The following is a 15,764-nucleotide window of genomic DNA, read 5'->3' as shown; positions in this document are numbered from 1 at the left end:
CGAGGTGTCTCTAAAAGCGGAACATCTTCCAGGAGATCAGAATGTCAAAGCAGACACTCTCAGCAGACTGAAGTCCACATGCCACGAGTGGGAAATCAACCAGGAGATTTTACAAAGCATCTTCTTCAAATGGGGAGTTCCGACAGTGGATCTGTTTGCGACAGCTCAGAACAAAAAATGCCGGTTCTTCGCAAGTTGGCATCACCAAAGGGGATCTTGGGGGAATGAGTTTTTGATGGTATGGTCAGGCGTCTTTGCCTACGCCCTTCCTCCGATTCCCCTCCTGCCACGCGTTCTCACAAAGATAAAGAAAGAACCGTGCAAAGTGATACTGATAGCTCCGTGGTGTCCCAGGCAACACTGGTTCACAGATTTGCTCCTACGGTCGGAGGATCATCCGATTCGTCTGCAACCAATACCATCACTCTTGACAATGTCCCGGGGACAAGTGCTTCATCCAGACACGAAATCGCTACGCTTAGCGGCCTGGCTCCTCAACACTGCGAATTTCAACACCTAGATATTTCATCAGAATGCAGAGATATACTAGCAAATGCCAGAGTGGAAAATACAAACAAGACATATTGGATGAAATGGAAGAGACTCTGTTTGTGGTGCCAAGAACGTAATATTCATCCTCTAAGCTCAGCGGCACATGAAATTATTCCATATATTTTAATGTTAGCAAAGTCTGGTTTGGCCCATGCTTCTATTAAAGTGCATCTTGCTGCAATTTCTCGATATAGAAGAACTTCCTCAGGTCCATCACTGTGGTCTGAAAGGATTATCCAAAAGTTCATGAAAGGATTGTTTCGGACTTTTCCTCCCATAAGACCTCCTCCACCTCTCTGGCAGTTGAACATTGTTTTATCTCAATTGATGATGCAGCCCTTTTGAACCAATTCACAGGGCGGATCTAAAGTTCTTATCCTGGAAGGTAGCTCTTCCAATAGCTCTCACTTCAGCCGAAGAGTTGGGGAAATACAGGCTCTCACGATACAAGAACCATTTTTGCAGTTCAAAGAGGACAGGATTGTTCTCAGGACTAATCCAAAATTTATTCCGAAAGTGCCTACAGACTTTCATCGGAATGAACCGCTGATCCTTAAGAGGTTTTCCCTCATCCGTCAACAGCAGCAGAGAGAGCTCTTCATTCATTGGATGTTCAACGTTGTCTGAAGTTTTACTTGCAGCAAACAAGGCCTTTCCGCAAGTCTTCCCAACTGTTTGTGGCTTATAGTGCCCCCAGGAAGGGGTTCCCTTTGTCAAAGAGGGGAATTGCCTGATGGATTTCAACTGCAATACAATCTTGTCATCAGGCGGCAGGGAAGCCGTTGAATGCACATGTCCGTGCTCATTCTACAAGAACAGAGTCCACCTCCACTGCTTTATTTGCGGGAGTACCTATCCAGGATATCTGCAAGGCTGCTACCTGGAAGAGTACGCATACTTCCACCAGACATTACTGCCTCGATGCACCTGCAGAGAAAGATGTGGCAGTAGGACAAGCAGTACTGAGGAACCTTCTCCAGTGACGGTGAACCCTCTTTACCATCCCTCCTTCCTTTTATTGGTTACATATGCACATTTTATTGTTGCATATTGTATTATATGCAATTTGGAAAGTGTTTTCTGTGTGTATTGGTATATGAAGACCGCTTTTATCGAGCTACATATGTTCCCTTGTTCCAGGTCTTGGGTAACAAAAAATGTGCCATGTTTTACTGCTCGCTATTCTGATTCAGGCATGTGAACCTATGAAAGCTCCAAAACTGGAGTAAGAAAACAAGTTACTTACCTGTAACTGTAGTTCTCCAGTATTGGAAGCTTTCATAGAGTCACATGCGACCCACCCTCCTCCCCTGAGAGGCTCACCTTGGATTTAGCACAAAAGGTGTCTAGGGCACAAGTGCACGAAAATCTGAGGGGCAAAACGTTCTCTCAGGAGGGTTCTAGAGGGTGAGGAGCTCTGATTGGTTCAGGGACAAGTTTGGTCTCTTTTACATAACGAAGGTTATGGGTTGCAAAAGGGAAATGGGCCTAGGCCTCTTTTCAGTTTGCTATCCAATTAAGCATTGCTTTTTTATATACCGGAGACTCCCGTCTCGACGACGGGGAAGGATTCAGGCATGTGAAACTATGAAAGCTTCCAATACTGGAGAACTACAGTTACAGGTAAGTAACTTGTTTTCTTTCTGTTCTCATGGGCAGGGTAATTCACCTAAGCCTGCCCTCTTATTTTCCATCATTGCTCGAGTCCTTCAGAAAATAAAGCGGAAGCCGTGCCGGCTCATTCTCATTGCCCCTGGGTGGACAAGGCAATTCTGGTACACCAAACCACATTGTCTATCAGTGTGCGCTCCGATTCTCTTTCCTCCTAGGGAGGACCTTCTCTGCATGGACAAGGGCCAAGTGATCTATCCTCAAATTCTCTCTCTTCATTTGTCAACTTGGCTTCTCACTTTGCTGTTTTGGGAATTTGAACATGCTTGAAGACTGCAAAGCAATATTGTGAAACTCTCGAGCTCCTTCCACACTCAAAATGGAAGATATTTTGGGCATGGTGTATTGCTCATTCATTGCATCCGCTTTCAGCTTCACCAGAGCAAGTATTGTCCTATCTGTTGCACCAAACCAAAGCAGGGCTCTCGCACTCTTCCATTAAAGTTCACCTTGTCTCAGTGTCCAGATATAGACAACATTTGGATCATTCTTCCTTATGGTCTCATAAACTCGAAAAATGTATGAAAGGTCTCTTTAGGGCCTATCCACCGTTATAGCTCCTCCAGTACTGTGGCAACTAAATATAGTTCTGTCGAAGTTGATGCAACCTCCATTTGAACCAGTGACAAATGGGAGTTAACATTTATTTTTTTGGAAGGTGGCTTTTCTCTTGGCCATCACATCAGCTAGGCATATCAGCGAAATCCAAGCATTCACCATAAAAGAAACACTTCTCCAGTTTCTGGCAGACAGGGTTATACTGTGTCGTAATCCTTCCTTCTTACCTAAAGTGCCTTCCACTTATCCCCTCAATGAACCTATAATTGTACCTATGTTCTTTCCAAATTCTTCCTCGGCGGCGGAGAGAGGTCTCCATTCTTTGGACATCAAGTGCTGCGGAAGTTTTATTTGGAAAGAACAAGGACTTTTCGTAAATCCTCTCAACTGCTGATTTCCTTCTCTGCACCCAGAAAGGGACACGCCCTAACTAGGGCCAGTATTGCTCATTGGGTTACTTCAGCGATTGTCTTCTGCCATTAAAAGACTGGCCATCCGTTGCCTGCAAGAGTGCAGGCTCATTCGACAATGAAGGTCGCAACTTCATCAGCCTTGTATGCGGGAGCATCTCTACCGGACATATGCAGGGCAGCAACATGGGCGAAGGTGCACATGTTCACGAAGCATTACTGCCTCGATGGTTTTTAGGAAGGCAGATATAGCTGATGGAAAAGCTGCACTTAGTCACCTCTTTGCCTAAGGTATGCGACTGTTAGACTCCTTTTTGCTTTTTATACCTACTTGTTATTTTTTTCTTCCATTATGTGATCTGTTATGTATGCAAATTATTTCATGCTTTTTCTTCTTGCCTTATGGTATTTTCTTTTTGATGTCATGGTGGGATAGTTTGCCTACCCACGGACAATTTGGTTGTTAGTATACTGCTAACTAGTTGGATTCAAGCATGTGAATCTATACAAGATACAATACTGGAGAAAAAAAGTTACTTATCTGTACACTGTGGTGCACAATAAAGCATCCAGCTTGAAAATATTTCCGTGTGTGCTCTCAGACTCTGGTTGCTGATGTGTTGCCTGGTTCTTTGGAATTTTATTTTTTTTAATGTATACATACATAAATACATACATAAATACACACACACACACACACACACACACACACACACACACACACACACACACACACACACACACACACACACACACACACACACACACACACACACACACACACACACACACACACACACACACACACACACACACACTCAAAATCTGAGGTATGGTGGTTCTGTGGGGAGGGTTACTCTGAGGTCTCTGCTGTGATTGGCTGAGCTTTGGATGTTATAAAAGGAGGTTGAAAGACTGCTAAATTGAGTTTTCTTTTCTATGGAGGTGTATGGTAATGTATTCAGTACTGCTATTTCTACGGTTACAGTGGGACTCCCCACCATGATGACAGGGAAGAGTCAAGCATGTGAATCTATAAAAGTTATCAATACTGGACAACCACAGTGTACAGGTAACTAGCTTGAATTGTATCCATACTGTGTGGGGAAAAGGCGCTATAGTACACCAGTGAAGAGGTTAAGAATGCGATTAAGCTTTTCAATGGTGGTGCTCCCAAAAAGTGTTGGCTGTGCCTACTAGCACTGAGCAATGGTCTACAATTGGCACCTGGCGAAGGACTACGTAAACTTCCAAGCAGTCGGAGCCCTCCTAAGCTCGGGCCTAAACTTCTGTCCTTGGTTGTGAAGGAGGATTCCAAGGTTGCTCTGTTGAATTGCTGAGCGGATTTCCTATCTGCCTACACAGGAGACTCAAATCCTGCTATGGAAAAATAGAGCCCCCAGATATTCATTAGGAAGTTGCAGAACTGTTTTGGGACGTGGTCTTTTTGTCAGATGTGTGCTTTTTTTGCTGACTCCAGATGTATTGTTTTTTCTCATTTGTCACCATCAGGACTTTGTCAAGTCAGTGCTTTGTTCTGAGATGCGCTTTTTCCAATGTGTTCTGACATATATAACACTGTGCAGGAAGAGAGGTTTGTTGTTTCTTGGTCTGTGTGCTGTAGTGTAAGCAACAAGAACTGGTGGGCATCTGCGCAATACCGGAGAATTGGCACCCCTGCTGATGGTCGACTTACAGCAATGAGTGGAATGTGGCTCTTGCACATGGCACATGCCTGTTGTGTGAGCTATTGAGTCGGAGCTTAGATAGAAGGTGCTGCAGTACTTGTCTAAATTGATTGTGTGTGCGGCAGACATACTATAGGATACTATTTTACCTCTACTACTCCTTCCACTGAGAGAGTTCAGTGCTTGATCTTCATTCTGCAGTGGACGTTACTCACCTATAACATTAGTGCGTCAACGTGGGTGACTGACTTACCCGTAACCTCGATACCACAGTGGAGTTGCTTCCCTTGGGTAACATACACCTGTCTTATCCTTAGCATGAGAGGATGGTCAGGGAACACTTACAACAAAAGTTGGATTTTTTGGGGCTCATTGTCTAGTTGTCTCACCTTTTCTGAGGTTACAGCACTATTTTTTATAATGCTAAGCAACAGAAGGGACCGTTGCGAACCAGTCTTCAATGAGCTCTATTAAACGCTCCGCTCAACATAATTTCCATTTGTTTAATGGACATAAATACAACTATATTACAAAAGTGTGGACATGGGAGATCGCATGCGAGTCTGGTGAAGATATGCACACAGGAGATATATTTTTTCATCTAGTCCTAAGAGTTCCTTTTCAAAACTTATGGTGTGACTTCTACTTGAAGTCACTCTCAAAAGTCTTCTCTTCTTGCGGAATTTAAATGCCAGCTCCACCTCGCCCGTAACCCCTCATACTCTTCCAGGCTGGAAACGTTTGGCATCTAAACACTTCCTGGATTTACTGGTACCAATCCACATCTGCTCAGAAGCCCCTCAGCTCTGTCGTAACATGTTGTAAACATTACTCATCTGATCCGGACTCACCATTACCATGAAGAACAAGCGATCAAGAATGCAAGCGCCGCCACATAATGTTTTTAATCTGAATTACAATAAACTGGCACTAATAGCTAACTACATTTCTAAAAAATACAAAAATAAAAAAAATTTAAAAAAAGAAGGAAGGCAAGCGCCAATCTGCTCCTTTACAGATCTTTGTGAGCGTCAGAAGCAAAGAACAAGGTACTATCGGCGGACTCACAACAGCAAGGTACATTTTAACATGAAGCATACAGGTACTGACAATGCAACAAAAAAAGACACATGCTTCAATCAGCAGCAAAAAGTTCCTTTTACTCAAACTTTTTGGGCAGCGAAATTCCAGAATACCAGGCTGGTAGGGACTCAAGAGATAACACTGACCAACACCAAAGTGGAGTTTAAGAACATGAAACAGCTAGCTGCCTTCAGTGAAAGTTTAAAGGGCACAAAACCTAGCTGTAGTGAGCAATAGTTTAATGGGTGGAATAGACACCAGATGTCACCATCATGATTTCAGGAACAAAATAAGGCCTATGAAAATATCTGCTGCCACAGCCATAACTCACCAGCTTGGCACTGGAATCGAACAGATCGGGGGGGGGGGGGGGGGTGCTTGGCGAGGAGCCGGAGGAGAGTGAACAGGGAGGGACAGCAACAGTTAATTATGATGGGTGGGTACCCCAAAGCAAGCTTAGAATTTCAAGCCAACCCTGAAGGTGCAAATCTTCGGTCTGGAGTGTTGCTCATACTGGACTCACCCCTTCAACAGGGAGAACAGAATCCAACACGGCTTCTACAAGGGCGATTGCAAACCAGGCCCTTCCCTGCCCTGAGAGGGCCATCACATTCTCACCAGACAGACACTCATTGCTCATGTCTTGATGGACAGGCGCTCTTACTCAGAGGCATTCTCGCTGAGAAAGTCAGTCTTCCACATGCATGCACTGCATGATGCTTAGTGGGTTGTCATTCATGTCTACAGAACCTCGCTCTACAACCAACGGTGATCAGGAGCGAGACGACAAGAGCTCTGAGAGGGGTTGCTATCGGATAAACCTTGTAACAAGGTCAGAGACAAGACAACTGTAGGAAGTGACCGATCCAGAAAAAGCTTTCTGAAAGTTCTGAAATAAGCTAAGCTTCAGAATCAAAACAGGAGACAGAACTTGAGCTGATTTGTAGAACTCTGGCCCAAAGCAGCGCTTTCACAGATTACACGGCTTTCTCACAAGTATTGCAATGCATAAAGTCCCTATAGAATGTATTCCCCTGGATTGATAAAGGATTGGTTCCTCCCATGCTTCTCCTTTGTTGCAGTTTGAGAGACGTGACAGAGTGACCAGGATGCCCTTCCCGCCGAGGAAGGAATGGCCGGACTCTAGGTTGCCTACTTTGGTGCATTGTAGCTGACGTGCCTCTGGTTCAAGGGGTTCTCTGGGGACTTCATCCACTCCTTCTTCAGGAGCTGCTTCAGCTGCGACAGCCGCATGTTCGGGTTCTCCTGCTTGAGGCGCGGCATGTTGAGCTCTTCGTAGGCTGCGAATGCAGCTTTCATGCGCCGCTCGGGATGGCGGTCCAGCTCTTCTGCGACACTTGAAACAGAAAAAAAAAAAGGGTAAACCACCTTGAACTAAGCACACACTTTTAACTGCCACATGTGCTGGGTGTTGGGTCCAACTAAAGTAGATCTACAAAGTCCTATTTCTGAAACACACAACATTGTCTAGTTCCAACTCAAACTCCAAAGTAATGCGTGCAGTGCTTCAGCAGAGACCTCTCCTCATACTGCCTGCAAAGAGTGAAGCCAACAGACTGGAGGTGTGGTTGGGTCTACTCTGAGGCGCTCTCGTGTCAAGAGAATCCTAGCCCTGAGCTCAAACATCACTGCTGGGGACTGAAAGAGAAGTACCAAGAAGATGAGCTCTGACTCCCAAACAGATGCAAACAACAGCATTCTCAATGTGGGTTTTAATACCAAACAGTCTGCACCAGATTTTAGGTCTAGAGGCGCACACGAATCCTTGGAGCACCACAAGCGTTTAGGAAGCAACCCTTTTCAGCTTTGACACGCAACATCTACGGAACCATTATGGCAAACCGACTGCATCCTACCGATACTCTTAGTGGACCTGGTTCACTTACGTTCAGCCATTGGCACGTTTGGCTTAGGAACCTTCTTCATCCATTAGCTCGAGGCAGTGCACGTCACATCTTGGACCTGCCCACATGAGCGTTTTAGTCTCCACTTCTCATGCTATTTCCTTCCGCCTGCATTGGAAGACACTAGGGACTATTTTATATCTGTACTCAGGGGGCAAAGGGCCTGCTGACACTGCAGCACGAGTGCCAACAAAAGCTTCGGGTCAATGGGTGCCACAGAAAAAAAGGGCGGCTGCGTGTTCCGGAGCAGCCTTGTTTCAGATGCTTCGGTCTGCGCCTTAGTGCAGCAGGTTTGACGTTTGCACGGAGGGAGGAGCTGCTCAGAGGGTCACATCTCTTAGGTGAATATTTTGTAGGGTGGAGTGGAGTGGACCAGCGGGGCCTGGACTTCATAGAAAGCAACCACACCCAGACAAGCTACTTCCTAGACCCAGGGAGAGGTGTGGAGGAGTCTGGTGTATGGTTCCCTAATGAGCATGTACGAGGAAGACAGGCGCCCACAGTTCACCAGGGTGTGGATACTACAAGTAAACAACAGGTACCTGAGCACGGAGATGGCATCTTCAACAGTTCTCGCTTCCACAGTCCCTTCCTCCAAGACTCTGCGGTTTATGTTCTCTTCCAGCGGGGTTTCAATGTGGCTTTTTGGCTTCTCAGCTGCACGGAAACAAGACAGAAATAACCCAGCTATACTCGCCAAATAAAAAGATTCGTCAACATCTGAAACTTTAGTGCGCGCAAGCGTGGTGTGGTTTGCAGTGAAGGTTCTTCTCCAGAGTTTCCGATGGAGAGTGCGGAGACAACACTGAGGGCAGGAGTCGAGAACAGAGTGCAGCTTGAGGGGCAACACCGCGCCTGCACTCGCAGGGACTGCCCTACAACTGTCAGCAACGGAGCAGAGGTCCGGGGCACTGCCGACTGGTGGCAGCCAGGACTGACTGACACACACACAGACACCCTACCTACCTACAAATGTATCTAACACAGTACTGCTCCCAGAGGCCCAGGCAGGCACGATCAGCGGGGAAGGTGCTCACAGCTTGTGCCCGCCGCCGCCCCCGCGGGGAAGCCGAAGCCCGTTAGCACGAAGGAGAGACACAATTCAAGGACATTGTGTTCAGACACACTGCCAATGCTGCTTGTGTGCCTGGAGGGGCAGAGCCTGGCCTAGGCTATGCACTCGCCTGCCGAGCCGCGGACATGTGCACAGTGCACACGGGGATGGGGCCCTCTTCTCACAGGAGACGTCTCCTGCCTGGTCTGGGTGGAAACAGCCCTCCCCCCCACCCCTATATATATCATGAAGGCACTTCTAGTCGGATCAGCTACAGCTCCCCTTGTGACGGGAGGTCGCTTCCAGCGCTACTAATGTCCCCGATTGATATTTCATTCACCAGGGACGGCGAAAACGTTTATATAGCGCATTACAGATTTGAAATGTCTCTAGTTGCTGACATTTCCTTGGTCACATCAATAGTAAGACAAGCATTGGCATAGCCAATAGGTCTCGCTTTTGGGACCTTATAAGTATTTAGTTATTCAACTTTTGCATGGCTAAACACTTATAAGGTCCCAAAGGCGAGACCTATTGGCTATGCCAATGCTTGTTGTGATTTGACACCTATATTTGCAGTGATAGTGATGTCAGGCCTATATCTGCAGCAATAGTGATCTCACACCAATATCTGCAGTGATGACAATCTCACACCAATATTTGCTATAATAGATATTCCACACTTACATCTGCAGTAATAGTGATATCACACCTATATCTACAGTGATATCGATCTCACACTTGCAAGCGCAGTGACATTTAGTGCGCAAATTAGAAAGTAATGCAAAGTGCTCTTCAAAGTAGCGTGTGTGTGAAACAATGATGTATATGAGCCTGTAAGTGTAGTCACTATTTTAAATGCATGCAGTATTCTATTCCTGTATATAAAGAAATTAACACTAACTGTACGAGCTTACACTGCAGCCTAGTGAACTGTAAGAAAGAAGATGGGCCTCAGAAATAAAAGAAGCCAGCAGTGTGGTTAAAGTAGCTGCTGGGCCAAAATGTCTAAATAAGGGAAGGCACCACTTTGATGTTTAATCCGCAACATGTTGAAGGCTGGCGCTTATACAAGCTATGGTAGTAGCATGTACAGGCACAGCGCGAAAGCTAGTTTGTATATTAGGAGTATGTAGTGCGTAGGATTGTATTATACTAAAAAGTGCACATACAGGAAGCGCACTGAAGTGAACTGCAGTGGAGGTGCACTTATAGTTAACGGTAGAGAAATGCACAGTGAGACCTTAAAAACGGCACAAATAGGAGATGTAGCTCTGTAATTTAAAAAACTTAGTGTTTGTTTGCAGCGAAAGTAGTGAAACTTTTAGAGTTGGCGATGTCTAGGTATGGCATTGGATCAAGAAGTAATTACAAAAGTTTGTTCTGTTCCATTTAAGTACCGAAATAGTTTTTAAAAAAGGGAACCCTATTTTAAATCACAAAAGTATAGCACATGGCCTTAGTTAAAAAAACATGTACGTGAGGTAGAGATGGGGTGCTAATGTTCCCTTGTCTGCCAAGTAGGTGCAAACGTTAGATTGTAAGGATGAAAGGGTTGGTTAGGTGTGGCCCAAAGAAGAATTAGAGGGTATGTTTCACTTGTGCGGCCGCTAAAGTGAAAGTAATCATTTCGCGGGCGCTTTGATGTTCGCAGTGGCCGCGCGGCTCACAGAGAACATCAAAGCGCCTGCAAAATGTACACGCAGGCTGCCAAATGGTGCGCGCGCCTGGCGCACATGCACTGTAGTTGGGGGCCTGAAAAGCACTCGTTTGCACTTCCAAATCCCCGTTTTCTATAGCCTCGCCAGAGCAGCGCTAAAGCGCTGGCTCAGGCGAGACCTGAAAAAGGGGGGGGGGGGGGGGGGGGGAGATATACATATGGCTCCAACGTGGAGTCACAATGCTATACTGCAGTCCCACTGCTCTCTTATATGGGGACCCCTTGCCTACTGCTGTACGCTTGCATTTCTAGCCCTGCACCCCAGTACACAGCAGCGGCAGCAACCTTCGCCCTCACCTGCTGAAAAGCAATTGTTGCAGCGAGCTCGGCTACGGAGCCAGGAAGCCCACTGTACAGCACTGGAGCCAACACGTGGCCATTGCTTGCAGTGCAAACACCCTCAGCGCACATCCCCTGTCGCACAGGCCTCTAGTGCTGCACCTGATAACCTGAGCTCCTTCACCCATACAGAGCCCTCACCCAACCCCCTTAGACGACATCACCTGCCGCACAGGCCTCAGGTGCTGCACCTGATAACCTGAGCTCCTTTACCCATACAGAGCCCTCACCCAACCCCCTTAGACGACATCCCCTGCCGCACAGGCCTCTAGTGCGGCACCTGATAACCTGAGCTCCTTTACCCATACACAGCCCCGCCCACCCCGGACATGTGTCATTGAGTCCATGCACACTGCCCACAGCACAGCTAGAGGGGGCGGGGCCAGGGACCTCCGCAGGGTCTCCTGAGCAGAAGGCCCGCCCTGCTGAGCATGCGCCACCAACCTGATCGGCTGGCTTCCTGCTCTTCCGCGCGCAGCGTCTCCTCGATCTGGGCACGTGTTATTTTTGGCGGGGTGGCCAGGCTCTTCTGCAGCTTGCCCCGGAGGTTTGCCGCCTCTTCATCCAGGAGCCGCTGGGCCTCCTTCTTGCGTTCCAGCTGCTCCAAGCGTCGCTTCTCTCGGTCCTCCTAAGAGATGAGAGAAGGGATGAGAGATGATATGTTGCTGGTTCACTGGGGATGGGGGGCAATACATATGTTACATGGGGGTAGTCGGAGAGAGGGAGGAGTAAACAGGATGGATAGAAACTTCTACAGAAGCTCATGGGATGTTGACCACAGAGAGCCCTCACTCCCGACCTGCCCCAATTTCAGGTAATGCAGTGATGGGAACCACGTAGGCAGCTTCGCTAATGCAGCCCTTTCTAGAAACAGCACATCCTGTGTGTCAGGAATAACCGGAGCCAGTGACATGCTGCTGGCAATGAACCTACATTCTTCGGCCGGGGGTCACTTCTGTAAATAAGCGAGCAGACACAAATAGAAGCCGCGGCCCCGGCCCCCCGCCTCGGCGCGGCCTTGTCTTTTGTTGGCGGGGCTGCGCCTCTTCCAGGTCTATCCATCTGCTCTCGCCTGCACTGCCGCGGCTTCCACTCTGTGTGGAGTCACTGAATCCACCAGGGACCAGTGGGGCCTCTCTCAGGGGCCTGTCCCTTCAAGCCTTGTGGGAGCAAGGCACGAACCTACTAAACCGAAGGGCAGCCCCTGGGAGCAGTTCTAAGGGGTTCGGTGAAGGACACGGGGCTGGTTCCGAGGCTTGAAGAGTGCAGCGATAATACAATTAACACTGCACCTTTCAGTGTGGCGTGTTAGCAGCAGCACTCTCCCAACCTCACTCCTACACTTTCATAGAAGGCCCAGAGCCTAGGACACTCTAATCCAACTAGAAGCTCTCACACAGTGGTCAGAAGCAGTCCTTTCACGCCCATGTAAGATGCCTTCCTTGGGCAGACACTGTAATGCACAATTGAGGTACCATCCCAAGGGAGATGTCATCATGCACCACTGAGGTACCATCCCCCAGGGAGATGCAGTCCTGTACCATTGAGGTACCATCCCCCAGGGAGATGCAGTCCTGTACCATTGAGGTACCATCCCCCAGGGAGATGCCGTCATGCACCATTGAGGTACCATCCCTCAGGGAGATACCATCGTGCACCACTGAGGTATCGTCTCTGGGCAGACACCATCATGCACCACTGAGGTACCATGCCCAGGGAGATGCCGTCATGCATTGGGGGGGACCACCGATCTCCAAACCATACAATGGCAAGTGAGCTGGTGCCAGAAGTGTGCCATGTCTGAGGGTACACTGGAACAGTTGGATTCCCTTATTCTACACACCCTCGAAGAACAGGGGATTAAAGGCCTTTAACATCAGTGCAGGAGAGGCAGATCTTTGCCACATGCACAAGACAACCACTGACTATGGAAGTAACTAGTACTCACATCCTGTGTAGGTAAAATGTCTGCAAACCTGCCTTGTGTTCAGGCCTCCTACACCAATGGCGGCCCACTCCAGAACCAGTCATTAGGGTCACCTGAGCAAAGACTGGTTGGGCTTCATGACAGATACGGAAACGGCTAATGAAAAACTCAATCTTAAAAGGAACATTTGTTGGAGGCTGTAGCTTGGGCCAACAAATAATAGCCCTCAGGAGGGACATATTCTAACATGGCGGCAACAACAGGAGGGTGCAGCGGTCAAGAATCGAAACACATATACGTACATCTGAAATACAAAGAAGGGAATCATTCAGTAGCCCCGCTCTTAGTCAACGATTCAGAGGATGCACATGTAAGAGCCGGCTGTCCCTTTCCCTGACCCAGAGTAGACCATCTGTGACATGAAGAAGGGTCCAGCCCTCATGTGCCGGACACATCTCTCGCTGGATTTGTTGGGGACAGACCCTACCCCAGTCCTTGGGCCTCCTGGTGGTCACAGCCATTAAGCCCTCCTTACAAAGTCACAGGGGTAGATGACTTGGGGGTTTAGGATTGGCAACAAAGTGAGAGAATGGCTTCTACGGCTTTTACATAACGAACAAAAAGTACAAAGGCTCTTCCCGTTACTGTGAAGTACAAAGCCTGAGGATGGCTGGGGCTGCTTTTCACCAGCTCTTCTGGTGCACTAGGTGAACACATTCCACCCCATACCCCCTCTTCAAATTTTATCCTAGACCTGTTGGCATGTCCATCAGTACCCGTGGGCAAGCTGGCCACAGAAACCCAAGCACGCAGCTCTGCCCGGCCAAGCCTGTCCCTTCTTCATCTTCTATCCTAGACCTGCTGGGAAGGCTGGGCACAGAAACCCAAGCACGCAGCACTGCCCAGCCAAGCCTGTCCCTTCTTCATCTTCTATCCAGACCTGCTGGGCAGGCTGGCCACAGAAACCCAAGCACGCAGCACTGCCCGGCCAAGCCTGTCCCTTCATCTTCTATCCAGACCTGCTGGGCAGGCTGGCCACAGAAACCCAAGCACGCAGCACTGCCCGGCCAAGCCTGTCCCTTCATCTTCTATCCAGACCTGCCGGGCAGGCTGGCCATAGAAACCCAAGCACGCAGCACTGTCCGGCCAAGCCTGTCCCTCTGAATGTTAATAGGGTTTAAAATAGATGGGAAAAGACCTGGAATTAAATCTCCATCAAGTGAACTGGCCGAAGGTCTGAGCAGAAAACGTATACCCAACTGATGGGTCTATGGTCATCAGATGCAGATGGAACAGGTGAAAATGGTGCAAGGCTCTCCGATAAGGCTTCACCATGTGCACAATTACATTTGCAGGTTCTATGTGCTACCTTAAGTTCACTACTTGCTTTGAAATTAGCCTTCGAGAGAGAACACCAAAGTTTTGTTTTCGTTTCCAATAACTAAAAGTGGCATCCTTTTTTTCCACAGGAATCCAGAGTTTATTTAGTCTCCGACTTCCCTTTTCTTAAAGACATTTTATTTTAGTCATGCCTTTAGTCCTTTTCCTTAACAAATATTTATACTTCCCCATCATTAATTAAATATGCCATCCCGTCCTTAGTTTTATTTAAATGAAGACAGGAGCTGTCCACTTAAAGCTCAGTTTTATTTATTTATATTTTTAATAAAAGCTCTTTGTGACCCCCAACGTTATTGACTCGAGAAATATAGGTCACAAGTTTAGAAGGCTACGCGGTTTTAAAAAAAGTGTTGCATCTGTTTCCTTCTTTAGAAAAGGGGAAAACCCAGCATCTTCACCCATCATTACCCAAACGAGACTCTAGCCTTGCTTTAGTTTTAGTCTTGGACCTTACCCTTGAGGGCCACTCACAGAGCCTCTGCTCAGACTGCCAGTTACATCCCTTTGAGAGTCACTCCAACAGCCTCCGCTCAGTCCCACAGCTGCATCCCTTCGAAGGTCGCTCCCACAGCCTCCGCTCAGTCCCACAGCTGCATCCCTTCGAGGGTCGCTCCCACAGCCTCCGCTCAGTCCCTCAGCTGCATCCCATCGAGGGTCGCTCCCACAGCCTCCGCTCAGTCCCTCAGCTGCATCCCATCGAGGGTCGCTCCCACAGCCTCCGCTCAGTCCCTCAGCTGCATCCCTTCGAGGGTCGCTCCCACAGCCTCCGCTCAGTCCCTCAGCTGCATCCCTTCGAGGGTCGCTCCCACAGCCTCCGCTCAGTCCCTCAGCTGCATCCCTTCGAGGGTCGCTCCCACAGCCTCCGCTCAGTCCCTCAGCTGCATCCCTTCGAGGGTCGCTCCCACAGCCTCCACTCAGTCTTTCAGCGGCATCCCACGAGGGTCGCTCCTACAGCCTCCGCTCAGTCCGTCAGCTGCATCCCATCGAGGGTCGCTCCCACAGCCTCCGCTCAGTCCCTCAGCTGCATCCCATCGAGGGTCGCTCCCACAGCCTCCGCTCAGTCCCTCAGCTGCATCCCTTCGAGGGTCGCTCCCACAGCCTCCGCTCAGTCCCTCAGCTGCATCCCTTCGAGGGTCGCTCCCACAGCCTCTGCTCAGTCCCTCAGCTGCATCCCTTCGAGGGTCGCTCCCACAGCCTCCGCTCAGTCCCTCAGCTGCATCCCTTCGAAGGTCGCTCCCACAGCCTCCACTCAGTCTTTCAGCGGCATCCCACGAGGGTCGCTCCCACAGCCTCCGCTCAGTCTTTCAGCGGCATCCCACAAGGGTCGCTCCCACAGCCTCCGCTCAGTCTTTCAGCGGCATCCCACGAGGGTCGCTCCCACAGCCTCCGCTCAGTCTTTCAGCTGCAGCCTCCGCTCAGACCCTCAGCTCAGATTT

General features: G+C 48.7%; 1 protein-coding gene across 8 annotated transcripts in view; it reads right to left on the bottom strand.

Moving 5' to 3' along the window:
- Window positions 1-6,018: 6,018 nt before the first annotated feature.
- Window positions 6,019-15,764, bottom strand: part of CCDC124 (coiled-coil domain containing 124) — an 80,075-nt gene continuing 70,329 nt past the window's right edge. For all 8 annotated transcript variants that reach the window (XM_085638379.1, XM_085638375.1, XM_085638374.1 and 5 more), the window contains 3 exons: window positions 11,445-11,628; window positions 8,430-8,544; window positions 6,019-7,319 (listed from right to left, as the gene is read on the bottom strand). In XM_085638379.1, the coding sequence (XP_085494505.1) occupies window positions 7,115-7,319; window positions 8,430-8,544; window positions 11,445-11,628 (504 nt within the window). In that variant the 3' untranslated portion in view covers window positions 6,019-7,114. The remainder of the gene's footprint in view (window positions 7,320-8,429; window positions 8,545-11,444; window positions 11,629-15,764) is intronic.

This window comes from Triturus cristatus, chromosome 12, assembly GCF_964204655.1.
Source record: "Triturus cristatus chromosome 12, aTriCri1.1, whole genome shotgun sequence".
NCBI classification, from domain to species: domain Eukaryota; kingdom Metazoa; phylum Chordata; class Amphibia; order Caudata; family Salamandridae; genus Triturus; species Triturus cristatus.
Note: the sequence above shows the minus strand (reverse complement) of the source record. Positions and strands in the feature narration are given on the sequence as shown.